General features: G+C 38.2%; 1 protein-coding gene across 1 annotated transcript in view; it reads right to left on the bottom strand.

The window, feature by feature from the left end:
• PREX2 (phosphatidylinositol-3,4,5-trisphosphate dependent Rac exchange factor 2) overlaps positions 1 to 18168 on the bottom strand; it is a 181531-nt gene that overhangs the window by 125991 nt on the left and 37372 nt on the right. Inside the window, exons 2-4 of the mRNA XM_086609368.1 lie at positions 2872 to 2943; positions 2675 to 2797; positions 797 to 901 (exon numbers count right to left, since the gene is read on the bottom strand). Coding sequence (XP_086465494.1) covers positions 797 to 901; positions 2675 to 2797; positions 2872 to 2943 — 300 coding nt within the window. The remainder of the gene's footprint in view (positions 1 to 796; positions 902 to 2674; positions 2798 to 2871; positions 2944 to 18168) is intronic.

Here is an 18168-nt window from a genome sequence, read left to right as displayed (position 1 = left end):
AAATGCGATAATCAGACCTGATCACTCCAAAATTTGATATCATATACATGGGCACCCTCTCAGGTATTTAAGTTCCAATACAGTAGGCCCCATATTTCAAAGCTGACCTTATTATCACAGGACACCATGAAGGAAAACACAAAAATAATTCCACAGTGAATCCTTCTTTGAACAACTAATGTCAACTCAGGAAACTCAGTATTTACATGGAAACTGGTATTGCTGTGGGAAAATCATGAGGACTGTCATACTTAACATTTTAAAACTCCTTCTTATTTGTCTTATAAAGTGAAAGACTAATTGTGTAGCTGTTTCTTTTGACCTCAGATTAAGTCAGCATCTAAGATCAGGCTGGCTACTCTATGATCCATAACAAAACATGCTTCTGTCTGGCACAGCTGTGGCTACGGTACCAGAATGCGGACCTTCTCTTCAGAGGGTCTGACAAGTCCTTCAGCTTCCTTTCTGTAATTTCTTCCCCTATCCCTCCTCATATACCTTATCCTATTCCCTCTCCTTTCTACAGACACGGCTGCATTTACACCCTCGTCTCTTGGCCAGTAAGTTGAAGGCACACTGCCTAACACTGTATGACACACGGATCCAAGTGCAAGTGCAGCAGTGAAAATACGATGTGCATAACCTCTTCCTCTGGAAGTACCACCCTCAGCTGAAACTGCCTGCTAACTGCTTGCAGGTGTGCTTGTAGTTGTTACATGGTGGATGTGACAATGCTAACAATTCACTGCTTAGTCAAAAAACAGTAAGTTAGAACATCAGTTCAAAGTTTATTTACCAAAAGAAACGTTCGCACTGTTCTTATTTTGTTAAGGTCAAGGAGAACTTTCTGTGCCTTCTCGTGGTTACTGCAGTATTCATCATAGATACGGAATTTCTCTTTCTGCAGAAACAAAGAAATACATTGTTCTTCACTTGCCATTTTGATATTTTTTTTTAAATTAATAAAACATGGAACAAACACTTTTCAAAGCTGAATAGTAATATAGTCTTCATTTTGGAAGGTCAGCTCCTCCTCCTACGTTTATTATTTGTGGTCCAGCCTCAATTTAGAATTACGAACAGTCTGGAAGCATCACTTGGGAATTTCAATCATAGAATCTCAAGTTGGAAGGAACCTCAAGGATCATCTGGTCCAACCTTTCTTGGCAAAAGCAGAGTCTAGACAAGATGGTCTAGCACCCTGTCCAGAAGAATCTTAAAAGTGTCCAATGTTGGGAAATCCATCGCTTCCCTAGGGAGATTATTCCAATGGTTGATCGTTCCCATTGTGAAAAATTCTCCTCTTATGTCCAATCGGATAAAGTCTCCCCTAAGCTTTCCCACGGTGATAAAGTCTCCCCTAAGCTTTCTCTTCTCAAGGCTGAACAAACCCAGTTCTCTTAGCCTTTCCTCATAGGGCAGGCTTCCCAGTCCTTTGATCATCTTTGTGGCCCTTCTCTGGACCCTCTCCACATCTTTTTTGTATAGCGAGAACCAAAACTGAACACAGTATTCCAGGTGTGGTCTGACAAGCACTGAGTAGAGTGGGATAATGATGTTTTTATCTCTGCTGGTGATGTCACCCAGCATCCTGCTGGCTTTCTTTGCCACAGCAGCACACTGTTCACTCATATTGAGCTTGTGGTCCCTCAAGACCCCTGGGTCCCTTTCCACAGAGCTGCTCCCCAGCCAGGTAGATCCCAGCCTGGGCTGCACTCCTGGATTATGTTTTCCCAGTTGCAAGACCTTACATTTATCTTTGTTGAACTTGGTAAGATTTTGCTGAAAAATTTCAGAGACTGAACTATCACAAAAACATAGAATAAAAAAATAAACACACAGGAAGAAAATGCACAATGAGTGGCTTATTTGCTGACATCATCATCTATTTTGTCTGTAAACATTTGTTTGCAAATATGATCCACATTTCTGCAGAGTCAAAACCTGATGTTACTCAACTTCCGTAAAATGTTTCCACGAACCATTAATAATTTTCTCCTCTCACAGTGAATAAACAAAGACCTTGCAAACAAACGGGACTCTAACCAGAGATAACTATGAAACCTAGACTTTTTGTTAGGCTTACAACCGAAAGCAAACTAACTTGTCCTGATTTTGCAGAGCTCTGTAACACTGACATCCTTGTTTTGCTCCAGCAGAAAAAATAATACTCCTAGAAAACAATTACTACAAGACACATACTCGTGGAGGTACTGCAGTTGTGAGAAGTAAATATCTTCACAGTCCAGAACCCTGGAGATATTTTACCCAGCATATGCAATTCTTTGTTAAATATTCATATTTTTTGTCTAGCATCAAAAGGGAATAAAGCATATTATTACTTCTGCTATTTCATATAGCTCTGGTCCTTGTACCTCCATCTCACGTATAGGCACCAGCCTCGCCCACACTACAGAGCTCAGTTTGTCAGCCTGGGCTAATGTGGTGAATATAAAAATAACGAAACAACAAAAGTTTGCCCATTTGATATGTTCTTTCTTCCTAATCCTCCCATCTTTTTTTTGAAAATGACAGTAATCAAGAGATGACTTCAAAGTATTCTACATGATGCAGTCAAGTCATATTTTGTCCTCATGACTATGTACACTCATCATCATGACAGGAATTAATAAAGGAAAAAAGTGAAATAAGGCTGTAATAAAAGATAGCATACATAATGAAGAAAGCAGGTTCCAACTTCATGCTGCGCATTAGGTTCTGGCTGCAAGCACTCCTCTACCAGGGACAGGAAGTTTTTGTGAACTGCAAGAATATCTTCAATATTTGAAAATAACATCTGCAAAAGATTAAAACATACATAGATAAAACATCAGATACAAAACAGAAGAAGTCTGCAATTACGAGACTAACCTTAACTGTCTCTTCTGTGACATTTTTATCCACTTTGGCTGTAGCACATTGGATCATTCGATGAAGGAAAGCCTGCACAAAACAAGACAAATAAGGAAAAAGTTATTTTAGGAAGACTTTGACAACTTTTGGCATTTTACGCTTATCATTTGTTTCACAAATTTCTTATGCTTTGGATATAGAGTCACATAAGAATATATTTGGAATCTAAATAACGTATTTTATTTATAAAGCCTTTAGTAGTCCTGTTTCCTAACATGACACAAAACCCTATCTACATAGCGTTAAAAAGAGTTACACAGTGAAACGTTAATGAAGCTGGGAAACTGAACATTCTCTGAAGTACCACTTCCACACTGCACTCATATTACAATCAAGCAAAAGCAAAATGAGTCATTTTCAAAATCTCGCTCTAGCACTTTACAAATTAACTACAAGACAAGCCAAAATAAGCCACTAATTTCTAAATTAAAACTACTCGGGAGATATTATTATGAAATTTAACTTTTTCCATCGTAACCACAAGTAAGACTTCTGATGTATTAATAACCAAACCTATTGTAAAATGGCTTGAAGAACAGTCAGCTGCACCTGGTTTTGCTTAATGAAAATATTCACTCTTTCCACCGCAAGAAACTCATCTTGGAGATCAAATGAGAATTTAGTAACACCACTAATGAAATACTAAAAGAGCAAGTTTTCTTATATTTCACATTCAAGAACTGGAAACAAGAAGAAGAGATGTAGGGTAAGTCATACCAAAAGAAATAAATCACAGTACAGGTACAAAGGATATAATTAATTTTTATTAACTCATTCCATTAAAAGACTTGGGAACATTTTTAAAATATCTACACACTGTAGACTAAAATCTCGCATTGATAATTCTTCACACGGACATGCGTATTCTTTAGTCATTAAAAATTGGCACCACAGGTGCACAAACGTCATGTCTTTCATAACCATTTAGCTCCAAGTCACTGTGCACTGTACACTGTACATGAACTCATCTAAATTCTGGCATGGTGCAAATCCCATAAAAGAGGCAATAAATAATCCCTGTGTGGAAGGATAGCAGCCACAGCATCCATTTTTTCTCTCTGCTGGGACTCAAACATTTTCATTCCCAAGCTGAAGAGGACTATGCAACTGGCATTACACGTTTTTGTTACTGAAGAGACAAATCTAGTTATCCAGGACTTAAACAGAATTAAGTTTAGAATATATCATATGTTTCATATCACTCTCTGCAGTGATGTAGATTTTCTGCTTCTTTAAACTCCTCTTTCTCCTGTTTGTGCTTTCTTTCTGATGTTTTATTGATAGTAAAAAATGCCATTAATTCATTTGCAGCTGTCAACTGTTGGTGGACGACAGCCCTTGCTATGAATATCCACAGGGGTTACGGCAAATTTGCTGCGTGTACCATCTGTACAGTGTACGACCAATCCCACATAGAGTGATAGCCTGTTTAAAAAAATAATTTAGAGTCATACAGTTAAAGTTTTCACTAAACCAGCCAACAGTATTAAATATACTTTAGAATTATTGGGGGGGGAGGGGGGGCAGGGAATAATCACAAGAACTACCTCTGAAACGCATGTCTATTTTTACTCTGTGTAATCTCTCTCTGTTCACATTATTTCCCCATAGACCAAACATACTGCTCATCCACACTCATGTTATCTCAGAAGATCTTAATTTCCTGTAACTGTGAAGAAAGGTGAACATTCAGTTGGCTGAAGGCAAAACAGAACAATCTGGGAGCTGAGGCATTAGCTATTCCCAAGTGATTCAAGACACTAGCCGAGAGTCATGAGGTCAAGAAAAGTATACATCAACTGTGATAAACAGAGTTGTCCAAGCAGCACTGTCCCTGATCCCACATCTGCAGAGGTTATCAGAAACTGAATCCAGGAAAATCCAAACTCTCACAGAACCCAGACACGAGTCATTAATTATGGTAGGGAGGCCTAGAATGACTTCAGCCCTTTCCAGCAAATTGGTGCAAGCTCATACGTTATGTTGCTGTGCTCATATCACAGGGGTAGTGTAGTCACGATGCCAGTTTCTCCTAAAGATTTGCCACCGATTGTCCCTATCAATGCAGATTTGCTTCCTGAAAAAATCATAACACTATGTCCCACAAATCAATGGATGTGACCAGCAGGTCGAGGGAGGTGGTTCTGCCCCTCTAATCAGCTCTTGTGAGACACCACCTGGAATACTGCGTTCAGCTCTGGAGCCCCCAACACAAGAAGGACATGGAGCTGCTGGAGCGGGTCCAGAGGAGGGCCACGAAGATGATCCGAGGGCTGGAGCACCTCTGCTATGATGATAGGCTGAGACAGTTGGGGATGTTCAGCCTGGAGAAGAGAAGGCTCTGGGGTGATCTTATAGCAGCTTTCCAGTACCTAAAGGGGGCCTACAGGAAAGCTGGAGAGGGACTTTTTACAAGGGCATGTAGCAATAGGACAAGGGACAATGGATTTAAACTGAAAGAGGGCAGATTTAGATTAGATATAAGAAAGAAATTTTTCACTCAGAGGGTGGTGAGGCAGTGGAACAGGTTGCCCAGAGAAGTTGTGGATGCCCCATCCCTGGAAGTGTTCAAGGCCAGGTTGGATGAGGCTTTGGGCAACCTGGTGTAGTGGAGGGTTTCCCTGCCCATGGCAGGGAGGTTGGAACTAGATGATCTTTAAGGTCCCTTCCAACCCTAACAATTCTATGATTCTATGATTTGAATGTTTGAAGGCACTTACATGAGAGCACTATGAAACCACACATACCTCAAAATAATTGGAACGATCTCACATTTTTCTAGAAGAGTGGTGTAAGAGAACTTAGGGGAGTGCAGGTAGGGATGGAGGTGTCTGCCTCCATTCACATACAACTAAGACCCATCCTTGGTGGGCTTCACCAGCTGTGGAGTGAGCAATGCAAAGTAATGTTGAAACCTCTGGCTTCTCACCATGTTTCCCTGATGCCAAACGCCTTCACCAACTCCTTTCCTGGAATGCAGAAACACTTCTCACTCCATACACACAACATCTCTGCTCTGGGATTTTGCTAGGGAGAACAGACAGCTGTCATCAGGCAGAAGGAAGGATGGAGAAGTAATTTTTGTTACAGTGTAAAATAACCTTAATCCAGCACTGTGACTACGGAAAGATAAATGTCTCTTAACTTGTACGAACACACAGTAGGTCTGAGAGAAAGATGAATACTAAAAAGACAGCAGAATTATTTGAACACCAACTGAGGATCCCCAAGAACGTTCTTCAAAAATTAGTAAACAAAGAAAACTCAGGTTATTTGTAGACACAGCTTTGAGGAGCACCCCAACATAGAAATAACAGACCTTAAAATGAAAATATATAATGCTCAGAAACTACTCAGGAGCTGACAGCTGTTGAGCCAACATAAAAAATTTATAGAAGCTTTTGAAGATATACTACATAAACTATTACTAGCACACCTGTAAAAAATGAAAGAAAAGTAAAATGGACATCTCAGCCAATTTATGATTCACTAAAGAACTAGACACACAAACGAAGTCAGAAACTCCTGTGAAATAGCAGTGAGTGCTTTCTAAAAATTATGCCATAACTACAAGTCTGTTGCTCAAAGTCCAGACTCATTACTGAGGACCATGTTACTTGAAGAAGCAAAGCATTAAAAATTGCAAGGACATAGCTAGATAGTCCCTGCTCCTGGACTGAGCAAGCTACTGTAGCAACCAATGGGCACACGATTCCCATGCTCACCAAATAAAAACAGAACAACAACAACAAAAAAAAGCCACCAAAGGGAAAAATCAGCTGAAACTTATTGCAATTTCATTTATCATGCACATATGTCAGTAAATCATGACTCATCTTTGTTTCCTGAAGCATACTGCACGTCTTGCTGAGGTTACTTCAAGATTCATCTACATTAGTGTAGATGTTTCTTAGCACAACATCAAGCACAGAGATTAACATGTATCCCTGTGCACTCCAGGAATCCAGACCTTGGTCACGTAGACAGTGATCCTCAACTTTCCCAAAGCTTTTCAAGTGGATTCCAGTTTCCCTTAAGTTGCCTTCCAAAGCCATATGGTTTAAGCATAACCTAATTTTCCAAATTTTCATCTTGTGCTATCGGCATTCTAGCTACATTGCCGCAGTACAGGTATTCACCCTTGCAGCACCACAAATGGAGATCCGCTGCCCCTGGCGCTCCCTGCCAGCCGGACTCACGATGATTTCCTGAATTCGGAGCTGAAAAGAGATCTCTGTGAAACATTCCACAGGAGCAAGTTGGCTGGGTACCATAAAGAGGAGCCTAAATTTAAAAGATTAGATGAAGAGGAAAGATAAAAGAAAGGCTGTTTGTTATTTACATTTTAAAAAATAAATAATTCAGTTTTGTTCGCCAATTTTCAGAACTGCCTATGGAAAACTCCGTCATTCTAGGAATATCTTTGAGTCACTTGGATTGCTGCAACATATGCCTCCGCAAAGTTTGAAATTCAAATTACAAGCCTAAACATCCTCAAGTATCCCTCTGGAAACTTCATTAGCACAAAACGGCATCTAAATGGTCAGTATCTAGCTGCTTTGGAGAAGGAGAAGAAACGCCCAAAAATGCTGAGAAAATTCTAAACACGAAAAGGCACATCTTTAGAAGGGTGACAAACTTGCAGACCAAAACGTGGGGTATGAACTGAGCCTTTTGGAATAGAGGAGTGGCTACATGTAAAATAAATAAGATAACAGTTCAGTGCTAAGGTTCCCTAAATACATCTAGGCCCTACTGTGGTCAAAAAAACCTCTATTTCTGGCTATGACTCAGAGTCTTTGTGCCACACTGGTAAGGAGGAGGGCAATTCACCTCTACCTTAGAGAACTGTGGCAAAGAATTAAACAGAACATTGGAGAAGATTCCATACTAGTAATATCAATAAAGATAATTAAATCCTTTTTTTCATGGTTGTGTATTTATTACCTCCAAAATATTTTGACATACTTTCTGTACTAGTGCCAGCTCTAACTCTTATCTTTTGCCTGACACTGCAGTAACACACTATACAGGACACTGGGACTGAAAATTCAAACATAAAGACTGAAAATCAAAATTCAAAGAATTGTAAAAGAAACTGTTCATTATGCCAAATGAACACTAATGTGTCTGTTGATCCACTGCCATTTTGCAAGGCAGCGTGTTTCACAGAGACTGCACACTGAGTTCCTGTTATGGGGATTTTACTTCTGGTCTTATCAAAATAAGAGTAGTGTTGTTGGGTTGTTTGGTGGGGTTTTTTTTCCTCTGTAGTTGCTCTGTGTGTTGTTAAAAAAAAAAAAAAACAAAACACACACACCACACCACTGCTACAGATAGCACAAGAAGCTGCCAACAGCACAAATGAATTCTCTGACATCTGAAATGAAATCAGGGAAGACAAAGAAGTTTGCCTGCAGAAGATTCCCAGGGCAAAAAGAGTTTTCACCTTCTCAACAGATAAGAAATCGAGCCCTGAATTTATGTCAGAGCACCTGGATCACAAAATACATGTAACTGTTTTTCTGAAAGCAATCATCCTACTTTTCTGAGCCTAGAAAGAAATATTCTTTTCAAAGAATAAAAGAAAAAGTTACTATTTTTTTCCCTTCCGACTTCCTTTAACATTGTTTCTACTCTTAAATCTATACTGTCATAAACAAAAACAAAGTGGACTGCAAAAATATAAATAAGGTCATTTCCTGTATATTTTCACTTTAGGAAAAGCAGTTCACAACTGAAGTGCCCAATTTATCATATTGAAGCCAGCTGAATAAAGCTAGCAAGATGTTTTGTACATTAAAACTGAACAGAATTTTATTTTGCACACTGCCAAAAGACAAAATCCTATAAGAAACCCACAACAAGGAAAAAGTTCATATATTACAATTTTTATAAGTGTCTATAACAATAGTCATCTTCACAAATTTAGAACCACAGAGCTGAAATATTTGTGGGTCTTGTGTTTTCTCTTTACATTCTTTGTATATCTATAGGCATCCGGATGGTGGAAAATATTTTGCTCTTTTCACAATATTCCTAATAATGCTAGAGAGAACACGGAGACCTATAGTTGTGAAGAAAACTGCTCAAGTTTACAGGTGACTAGTCAAATGTATTTTCTTATCACGGCTAATTCAGCTCACAGGCATCGAGGTGGTATTTTGCACAGCAGTTGGAGGTTTTGCACACTATGATTAATGTACGTCAGATTCCAGGTCCCAGAAGAACACCATTTTGAAGCACTTTTGCTTGATCTTGCCACCAACAAAAAGAAAAAAAAAAAAAGAAAAAAAAAAAAAAAAGAAAAAACAACACACAACAAACAGAATTTCAACAGAGAAGACTCCAGCATCAACAGCAGCTGTGGCAAGCACTGTGTGCTTACCCTCCGCTTCCCATTAACCTGTGCCAGCAGCAGTGGCAGTAGCTGCTCGGGCTGGCTTCTGCTATCGAACAAAAGACTCTTCTTCTCTCTCCAGTCATTGACCAGCTGAGGCACCACCTGTTTCTCCCATCTTGCCTGCAGGACTGGATGAATCACAAGCAGCAGAGAGAGCATCAGCCAAGGTCAGATCTGTTCTTTCTCCCTACTGTACCTAGAGCCACATTTCAAGCTGGCTTCAGATTCTGCTGCCTATAAGGACAGGGGAATAGATGGACCACCTCTGCAATACTTTCCATTCTAGTGCTAATTTCCTTTCACAACTGACCTAACTGTTCCCTTCTTCATCCATCCAACCCAAAGAGACCACAGTCTGCCTGACAGAGCATCCCTGGCTTCTTTCTTTAAAGCAAACAAACTCAGAAGTAAACATGCACATACAAAAACGATTGCTCTGAAGAAACACGTATCTTCATAACTTTCTCATACCTGATGAATATGCTGCCACATTTTAGGATAAGCTTAACCCTTTCTCCATCGTGTATAGTTTTTTATTTTCTGTTAGTTTTTCTCTATCATATCAGAAAACTTCTTCCGAGAGGAAGAAAACCCTTCCTCACCCTGTCCTATATCTTAATGATCTTTTCTGCATTTCCCTAGTCACTGAAAATGTTTTTCAACTTTTAACTGCACATCTTATTCATCCCTTCATGGCCAATGAGACTCCTAACTCAGCCCCCTCCTTTGACAAGAAAGTGCCCCCTAAACTGATGTCTCTCACCTCTAAAATCACCTGAGTTATGACTCTGCTTTCACTTTTGATCCCTTCCTTCCTTTCAGCTCCACAGCAGATAAAAGTAAGAGATTTATAGTCAAAGTCCAGTTCCCCTTGGCCAGGCGGGAAGTCAGATGTCTCCACCCTCTTCCTTCTACTGAAGCCTTTCTCAAAAAGATTTAGTACAACCTTTTCCTGGCACAAATCAGAAGACATCTCTTCCCTTTTCCTCCCAGATGTCAAGAATCCTGTCACCTACATCTACTATCTTCATTTGGGGAAACAGTTTTCTGAGGACTAGCTTTGTTCTTGCTGGTTTGGTTCAACAAGTTTGGTTGATGAATAATGATGAAGTTACTCACAGATCATGCCTAAGTGAATTACCAAATCAGAGGCTGGATGTCAGACTGGCTCACACATGCTGCTGCAATCTGAAGCCACCTGCAGAAAGCTGCTAGAGGATCATCTAAACTTTTTCCTGATTAAAATGTAGCTTAATTAGAGTTTTACAGAAAGGCCAGACGCTGGCACAAGGGATGAACACCCATCTGCAAGCTGAACAGAAGGCAGACTCTGTCTAATATTTTTGGCAAATATTTCATGCAACCCGGGCTGCTGCTAACCAAGCCTTTATTCCATAAAAAAAGCAATCAGGTTAGATTCTGGTCTCAGCATCACCAACAGAGAGTTTTTGGAAGGGTAAGGAGGAAAGAGGGATTTGCCTGTCCCCCATGTGAATTTCTGAACAGACTACTGGGATTGCAACAGATAAACCAACCAAACAAGAGGCATTCATATCAATAAATAAAATGTTTCCAGCATGCTGGTGAAGAAGATGAATCTTTATCGTATTTTCAAGATTTTCTGATGAAGAAAAAGATACACTGGATTGAAAAACGTTCACATGTATGTGGAACTCCCTCTGCTAATATATCATATGGTCCTGTTGGTGCATGTTACAAAGTGAATAATATACTGCTAATCATACAACTGATCTTGTATCACTCAAGTGGGAATGGAAAAGAAATGACGTCTACAATAAAGTTTACCTCTCATAAAAGTCAGCAGTTTCCTGAATTTACAGAACACTAGGTTCTTACTGGGAAATCTCAGTGAATTCAGCTGTGTCCACTACCAGCAAATCAAAACAAGAAACTAGGAAACCTCAGAGCAACTGTACATCTGGAAGTAACACTATGTACCCATTAAATTGCAATCATAATTAGAATAGAACTCATATGTTTGAAACCTTTATACTTCATACTATAGTTTCTGTTTCTTTTACGCAGACGTGTCTGCTTATTCTCATCAAAATGATGATTTTCTTACACTTTTTTTTTTTAGTAGGAGAACACGGATTTGGAAGAATTCAACATTTCCAAAATACTTTTGAGACAACTTTTTAGTTCTACACATGAAATTTTATTTCTTTTAGCAATACATGAATTTCAGAAAGTGTAAAATGGTCAAAATGAGAAATAATTTGCCACAAATGACCCCTTCAAAAGAACCTTTTAGATTTTCTGATTCAATTTGAAAAACAATAGTTAGAAATCTCAAAAATATTAAAAGTAATTCTCTGCTAATCTCCCTTATCTTTCCAAAGCTCATTAACATATTTGAAAACAAGTTTGAGTCTTTTCAGACTCAAAAATATCCACCATATCTCAAAAAGAGCCATGATCTTTATTGCCAATTATGAGAAAGAAATCTGAAATAGCACATCACATCTCCACTTTCAGAATTAAAATTAAAAGCTTAATTTCTATTACATCTGAATAAGGGATGAAAGCTGATTCAGTACCAATGAAAATTAATAATTAAGTCCTTAATGATTAAGGTAGCTAATTAAAAAACGCAATTGTTTTACCTATAAACTGAGAAAACAAAACTACTGACAGGCGATCATAGTGGAAGCCCACTAAACCCTTTTTACATGCTCAATTTTCAACACATAACACCTCTCTTTTTTTTCTAATATTGGATTGCACAGTCCTTAATTGTGAGTTTATTTAATGTTTAATAGAGTTAGATGCTAATTAGGAATTAGAGTGTTTGAGAGTTCTACAATTTTTATTGCCAGAGATGTATAAATAAATTGTACTTCTCAAACATTACTCAGTGCCAATTCTGGTTGCCATTTGTATTTGCACACTTATGCCAAGAAAAACACAAAGCAGGGAAGAGTATGAAACAGCAGTTTTCTATCCCAATTTCAACTCTTCACAAAGCCTACAGGGAAGCTGAAGTGACTAAGTGCCCTCCTGATGACAGAAAAAAGCAGAAACATCCCATTTAAGTTCTTTTTCAATCAGTAGAAATCAGAATGCTTCCCTACATAAGGAAACCTCTCTTATGTCTGGGACACAATCCCTAATTCCTATCACTTGTCATTTAGATAGGTCTGGGATGATCAAATGGTACAAAGTTAACCAGCTCGTATGCAACGATGCCTCATTTCATGCAACAATCGTGCCACGTTTCTGAGTCTTAATAAGACAATAGTCTTACTTTGGAAAAAATTACCAGACAATGATATATATTCTGGCTTTCCCTACAAATATACCAAACTGAGAATCTGCTTAACCAAAAGACATCCAGGTCTGTACTAAGATGATGTTGCTATTTAAATGCATTGTGAAACAACTTGTATCTACAAGGCAAAACAAAGCTTTAAGGAAACCATAGTACTTTAAATTACTTATTTCACAGAGAATTAAGATGCTCTTGGTTTCTGAACTCGTTTCAGCCACTAGTTTAGCAACATAGACGGTATTGCAGAATTATTAAATAAATACAAACTTTAAGTCATAGAAAGGCCTTGAAAACACAGCTAATAATCCCAGATCAAAAGCAAAGCTTTACTATTGGCAACAAAAGCTGAGGTAAACAAAAAAGCATCATGGAGAGTGAGCTCCCAAGAAATACAACAAAAAGTTAAAGTGAATTCACGTTTTTACGGTTATCCCAAGCATGCTTACCTCTGCCCAGTAAAGACAACATATACATATAATGATGTATATAACATATATAATGATGTTACTACATAAGAATACTAACATTTGCATTTCCAGATTTGTTTGAAATTATTTCACTACAGTAGTTTTCGTATGTTCAAGAATCTTGGCTGTACTCATGTCCTTTCATGTACTGCAAATCTTGGGGGGGGGTGGGGAACAAAACGAGTTACCATTTCAGGTACAACAAAGCAGAGTTTATTCAAACTCCAAGAAAATACTAACATGCAACCTTTCCACTGGCCTTGATTTAACTATAAATCAATTCAATTACAACTTTGAAGAAATTATGTACCAGAACAGCCAAAGCAGCCAGAATGGTCATTAAAGTGGGCTTTAACGAGAGCCCCCATGAACAAAGTGGCTGAAGCATCTCCGTGATTTTGATTCTTAATTTGAAATCCAAAATTGTATACCCCACACTTTGGATCAGGACAACCATTCTGACAGCAGATTGTCCTAACAACAATTCTCCTTCTATGCAGACATGTAAAGCAGCTGATTTTTGATGCAAATATTCAAGGGTATATTTGAATTCAAGTAGATAAACCAAGCAGAAGACTATATGCCTGCCCTGGTAAAATTACATGGGTTTGCAGTTTAAATATCATCTTCTTTTTTCCCTCTCTTTTGTAAGACTGTGAAGTTCTCAAAATTTCATTGGAAAACTGGATCTTCTTCACAAGAGAATTCAAACACAGAGAGCAGGATCTCTTTGTAAATGCATCAGAAAGCAGTTTCAGCTGTAATGCATTTCTCTACCCAGCAACGGAATTAGCAACTGACTACTTTTGAAGACAGCATTAGTGAGAGTGGTGGGTATTTAAGAAAATACAGAAACACACATGCTTACTTTTTACAGAAAGAATTATACTATTCTTGCTGTACTGCCATGTAGTACAAAATGTCATCGTCAGACAAATATGGTCCTGTTGCATTTGTATAAAACAACTCTAAATCTTTGATATCTGTTTAAACTGAAAGATTGAACTATCATTCCTAGTTTTCACACTTTAAAATTTTAAATGGAATGTAACAGTGTGATATGAATGCCCATCACCATCCCAAACCAGGAAATAGCCAGTCTACAAAACCCAAGCTGCATTGACTGCTACCAACAGCAGCTTATAGAGCACTTGCATCTTATACCAAATTTGTTAGATGTTGGAAATGAAACCAAACTAAAAGACTTCTCAACAGTAATGAAATCTTCTTGTCAACTGGTCAATGAACTCTTCCCAAGGCAGCACACAACACTGAAATCATTCATATCTGGTATGCAAGGCTGACCAAAGCAATTCTTTCCAGCAAGGCTGACCAAAGCCATGGTAATTACTTAAGGTATGTAGGTCTGACAAAAAAAAAAAGAAAAAAAATCATTTCAAACCAGAAACGCAACTTTTATAATAAGAAGCTGACCAATTCTGCTTCTCTTCTCAGAATATTTTGCCTGAATTTTAACTTCTTTTTCTTGGGAAATGATCAAGAGTAGATAGGTTGAACGAACTAAACAACTAGCTTACTCTGAGAAATCAAACTGGCTGCAGCAGTAAATGAAGGTTTAGAATTTCTGCATACAGTCACAGATCTGGCTCTCAGATTTGTAGGGACAGACCCCCAGCACTTCTGATTCAGGATCCCACAGGAATCAGTGACATTCAGTGGAAGAACAGGACTCCATTCAACTGGATCTTACTGCCGTGTTAAAGGATTAAACTACAGCCAGCACTGATTCTCCATCAAAGATATTCTGATGACAAGAAATAGGCTTAAAATTCACCTTGAAAAAAATAAAAGCATTTAATTTATTTTTTTAAGTATTTAATAAGTATTGCAGTGGCACACGTATACTTACATGACTTTAAACTTCCATTTACAAACAGATATTTTCAAGTGTTGGGAAAAAGAAAAATTCCTTTATCATCCATGGAAAAAAGTATGCAATCTGGCTCAAAAAACTAATTTTTTACTTCAAACCAGAACTTAAAAAATAATATCAGTAAATGAGGAAACTACTGGCTTCTGACGATCAGATGCCAATGTTAGTTGTCTTAACTCCATTCTAACAAGAATACGACCATATAAGAATTTAAATGATTTGTTTTACAAAGTTTCATACAAACAAAAGATTGTTACATGCCCCTATTGCCTGCCATGAATTGGTCTCATGAATTTTCATCTGCCTATATAGTTTTGAGCCACTTTCCATGGAAATTCAATCATTAATAATATTTTTTTGGCTTATATTTAATTCATGAGATGCTTGAACTATGCGATTGTAAAGAATAGTTCATCTTTTATTTCCTCATTGGCTTGATAGCTATCAGCAAGAGTATATGATTAAAAAAAAATTTAGCTAACTGACTGACTTTCTTTATGCTACCATGTAAACATCTGCTGAACATTAATTGTACTACAGGATATTCACATACTAATCTCAGTTTACATCCACTAAGAGGTTTCATTTCTTTAAAGTTACAATGATCACCAAGGACATGATTTTAGAAAAATAAATGGAGCATATTCACATCCAGAATAGAGCTGCAGGAATCAAGCCATGCAATTTGAATTCATCCACATTAGCTGGATTGCCTTACTGTCAAATACATTCATAATTTCAAGAAATACGGACCTGGATTCTACATGCATGCTGGGGAGAAATAACCACACACACTCACAGGCCTTCCTTCTCTCACTGGTCCTTTCTTTTCTCCTTTCCTTATTCAAGCACAGACTATTTTTTTTTTTTTTTGCAGGTCTTATGCAGGTCTACGGCCTGTCTTCGGCTTTGATGAGTTCTCAGCATAATTGCACAATTTCACTAAACCATCTGTGAAGCATGTGTTCTTCAGGAACACAAAGACTGCATGGCTGTTCTCGCTCCTTTCATTAATTTTCATAAGGGAACAGAAGACAAAACCTGACTACAGTACAATTTTTGTTGCTTTCTTAATGAAATTTTTCATTTGAATGCAGGGACCTTAAGATGAGAGAGCTTATTATTACCTTTTCCTGAAATAAGAGCCCCATTCTTTTAGGTTATAATCAAAAGCTTTAAACCATCCTTCAGTTGAAGCAGAGAGGATCGGGGATTTTTTATAGATATTAAATCTGTAAAAAATAGTACAAGAAAAATTGCCATTCCCAATCAGTCTGCAGCGACAGTCTGTAAGAGCATTACTTAAATTAAAAAAGGAGAATATTCAGCTGTCACAGCACCATGCAAATCACCCTCCTCACCAAACCACCTGCACCATAACTGCAGACAAGTACAAGCAGACCACGTTGGTGGCAACTGCCATCTGTTAATACTCAACTGGAGTTTGACAGCACTAAATACTGCTCGTACCAGGACATACCGCTGCTTACCAAGACACCCACATCGAATACACAAACTGAAGTCTCACCAAGTCTTTCCACATAAGGTTACGCAAGGATATGGAACATTTTTTTATCATTATTTTTTTTATTTCATTCATGAATTTGCTGTGAGGAACGTACTTTCAGTTCCTATTCTCCAAAGAAAAAAAATAATTGTCTAAACCATTCAAAACCCCAGATACCAGGCTTCTAAGAACAACACGAGGGAACAATGGTGTTAGTGGGATCAGGAAATCAAGAAACCATAAATAAATACAAAGCATTGTTTTCCAGCATCTTCAATAGTTTCAGATCCTGCAGTCCTTCCTCTGGATGAGGAAATGACGCCTCCGCAAGTTTTCCTCATGTCCATAACAGACCACTATAGTTTGCCATACCTGGGCAAACTGAAGGCATTGAACTTGCAGATGGTGAGCGATGTACAGGCTCAACTGCTGGGCAACAAAACTGTGACCACAGATTCGTTTCTTGACTACAAAATGCTGCTAGTCCACTACAAAGCCTGATTTTCTTTTTTTAAGGTACAGCTGTCTCAGAGATGACCAATCCATCTGACTTATGGCACTGCATGAATGTACTAGTAGAGATAGCTTGAAAACGCAGGCAAAATAGCTTCAGGAGAAATACCATGGCTAGGGAGCAGCTTTAGGAGGAGAGATGATGTCAAGACCAAGTCTGACAGTCTTCCTGGTAGAAAGCTCTTCATCTTCCTTTTTCCCTTAGATCCCATCCATAGGAAGGATCAACAGCAGGGAGACAAGTGAGGCAGCAAGGCCAGGGCAACGTGTTCTCTACTAACATCAGTTTGTGCAGTATCCACAGTTACACCAAAAACAAAGGGGAAAAGAACCAAAACTTGTGGGAAGACAGGTTTGCTTTAAATTAGGAAGCACAAGACCAGAAGAAGAATTAATACTTCACACGCACAAATGAAGAGGACACTACACTAACAGGCTGAAATCCTGTCAGAAGGAAGCAAAAAGAAAAGCAGATTGCTTGGTCTTCAAGGCTTAATCTTGCATTCCCCAAACTGCCTGTTAAAAAGTTACTAATTGCTAGATTTTGATTTTTTCCAGTGGCATGTGAAAGAAACTGAGATAAGTACAGAGGAAAGTTGCCAAAACCACAGTTAGAAACTTTCCGCAAGCTTTTTCTTTTTTTTTTCTAGAAGAGACGGAGTTTCATTTCAAAATATTTTTCTAGCCTCTTCTACTGTGAAGACTGCAGTGCAATGGTTTACAGAATGGATGCTATCTCTATAGATAAACAAAGCCATCATTCCCAAGAGATTTGACCTTCACCTTCCATCCTAAAATAGCATGGCCAATTACATAGCAGCAGCAGCCCACATCCTTAAAATAATGTTTGACTGAATTATGGAACTAAGTGCTAGTCTTGACTTCTCAAGTTTGCTACGGACTGCAACTAACTAGAAGAATAAAATATACAACTAAATCAAACAGTTATCTTTATCAGAAAATAAATTCCAGCAACTAAACAGTGATGCAGTAGTATGTACTGTTGAATTTGTTGTTCTTGTCAAAAAGAAGAGCTCAAAAAATGCACAAACTTACTTATCATCATTACATCAACTCAAGCAGTAAACTACAAGCTTCCAGGAAGTTTATCATCCTGTTTGCTGACTATAATTTGGCTTGTTGTGTTCTGATACCATGTTCCTGTTCCTTCAACTCACG

Source organism: Tauraco erythrolophus, chromosome 3, assembly GCF_009769465.1.
Source record: "Tauraco erythrolophus isolate bTauEry1 chromosome 3, bTauEry1.pri, whole genome shotgun sequence".
Classification (NCBI taxonomy): Eukaryota; Metazoa; Chordata; class Aves; order Musophagiformes; family Musophagidae; genus Tauraco; species Tauraco erythrolophus.
The sequence above is the reverse complement of the archived record's forward strand: the minus strand, read 5'-3'. Positions and strand labels throughout refer to the sequence as shown.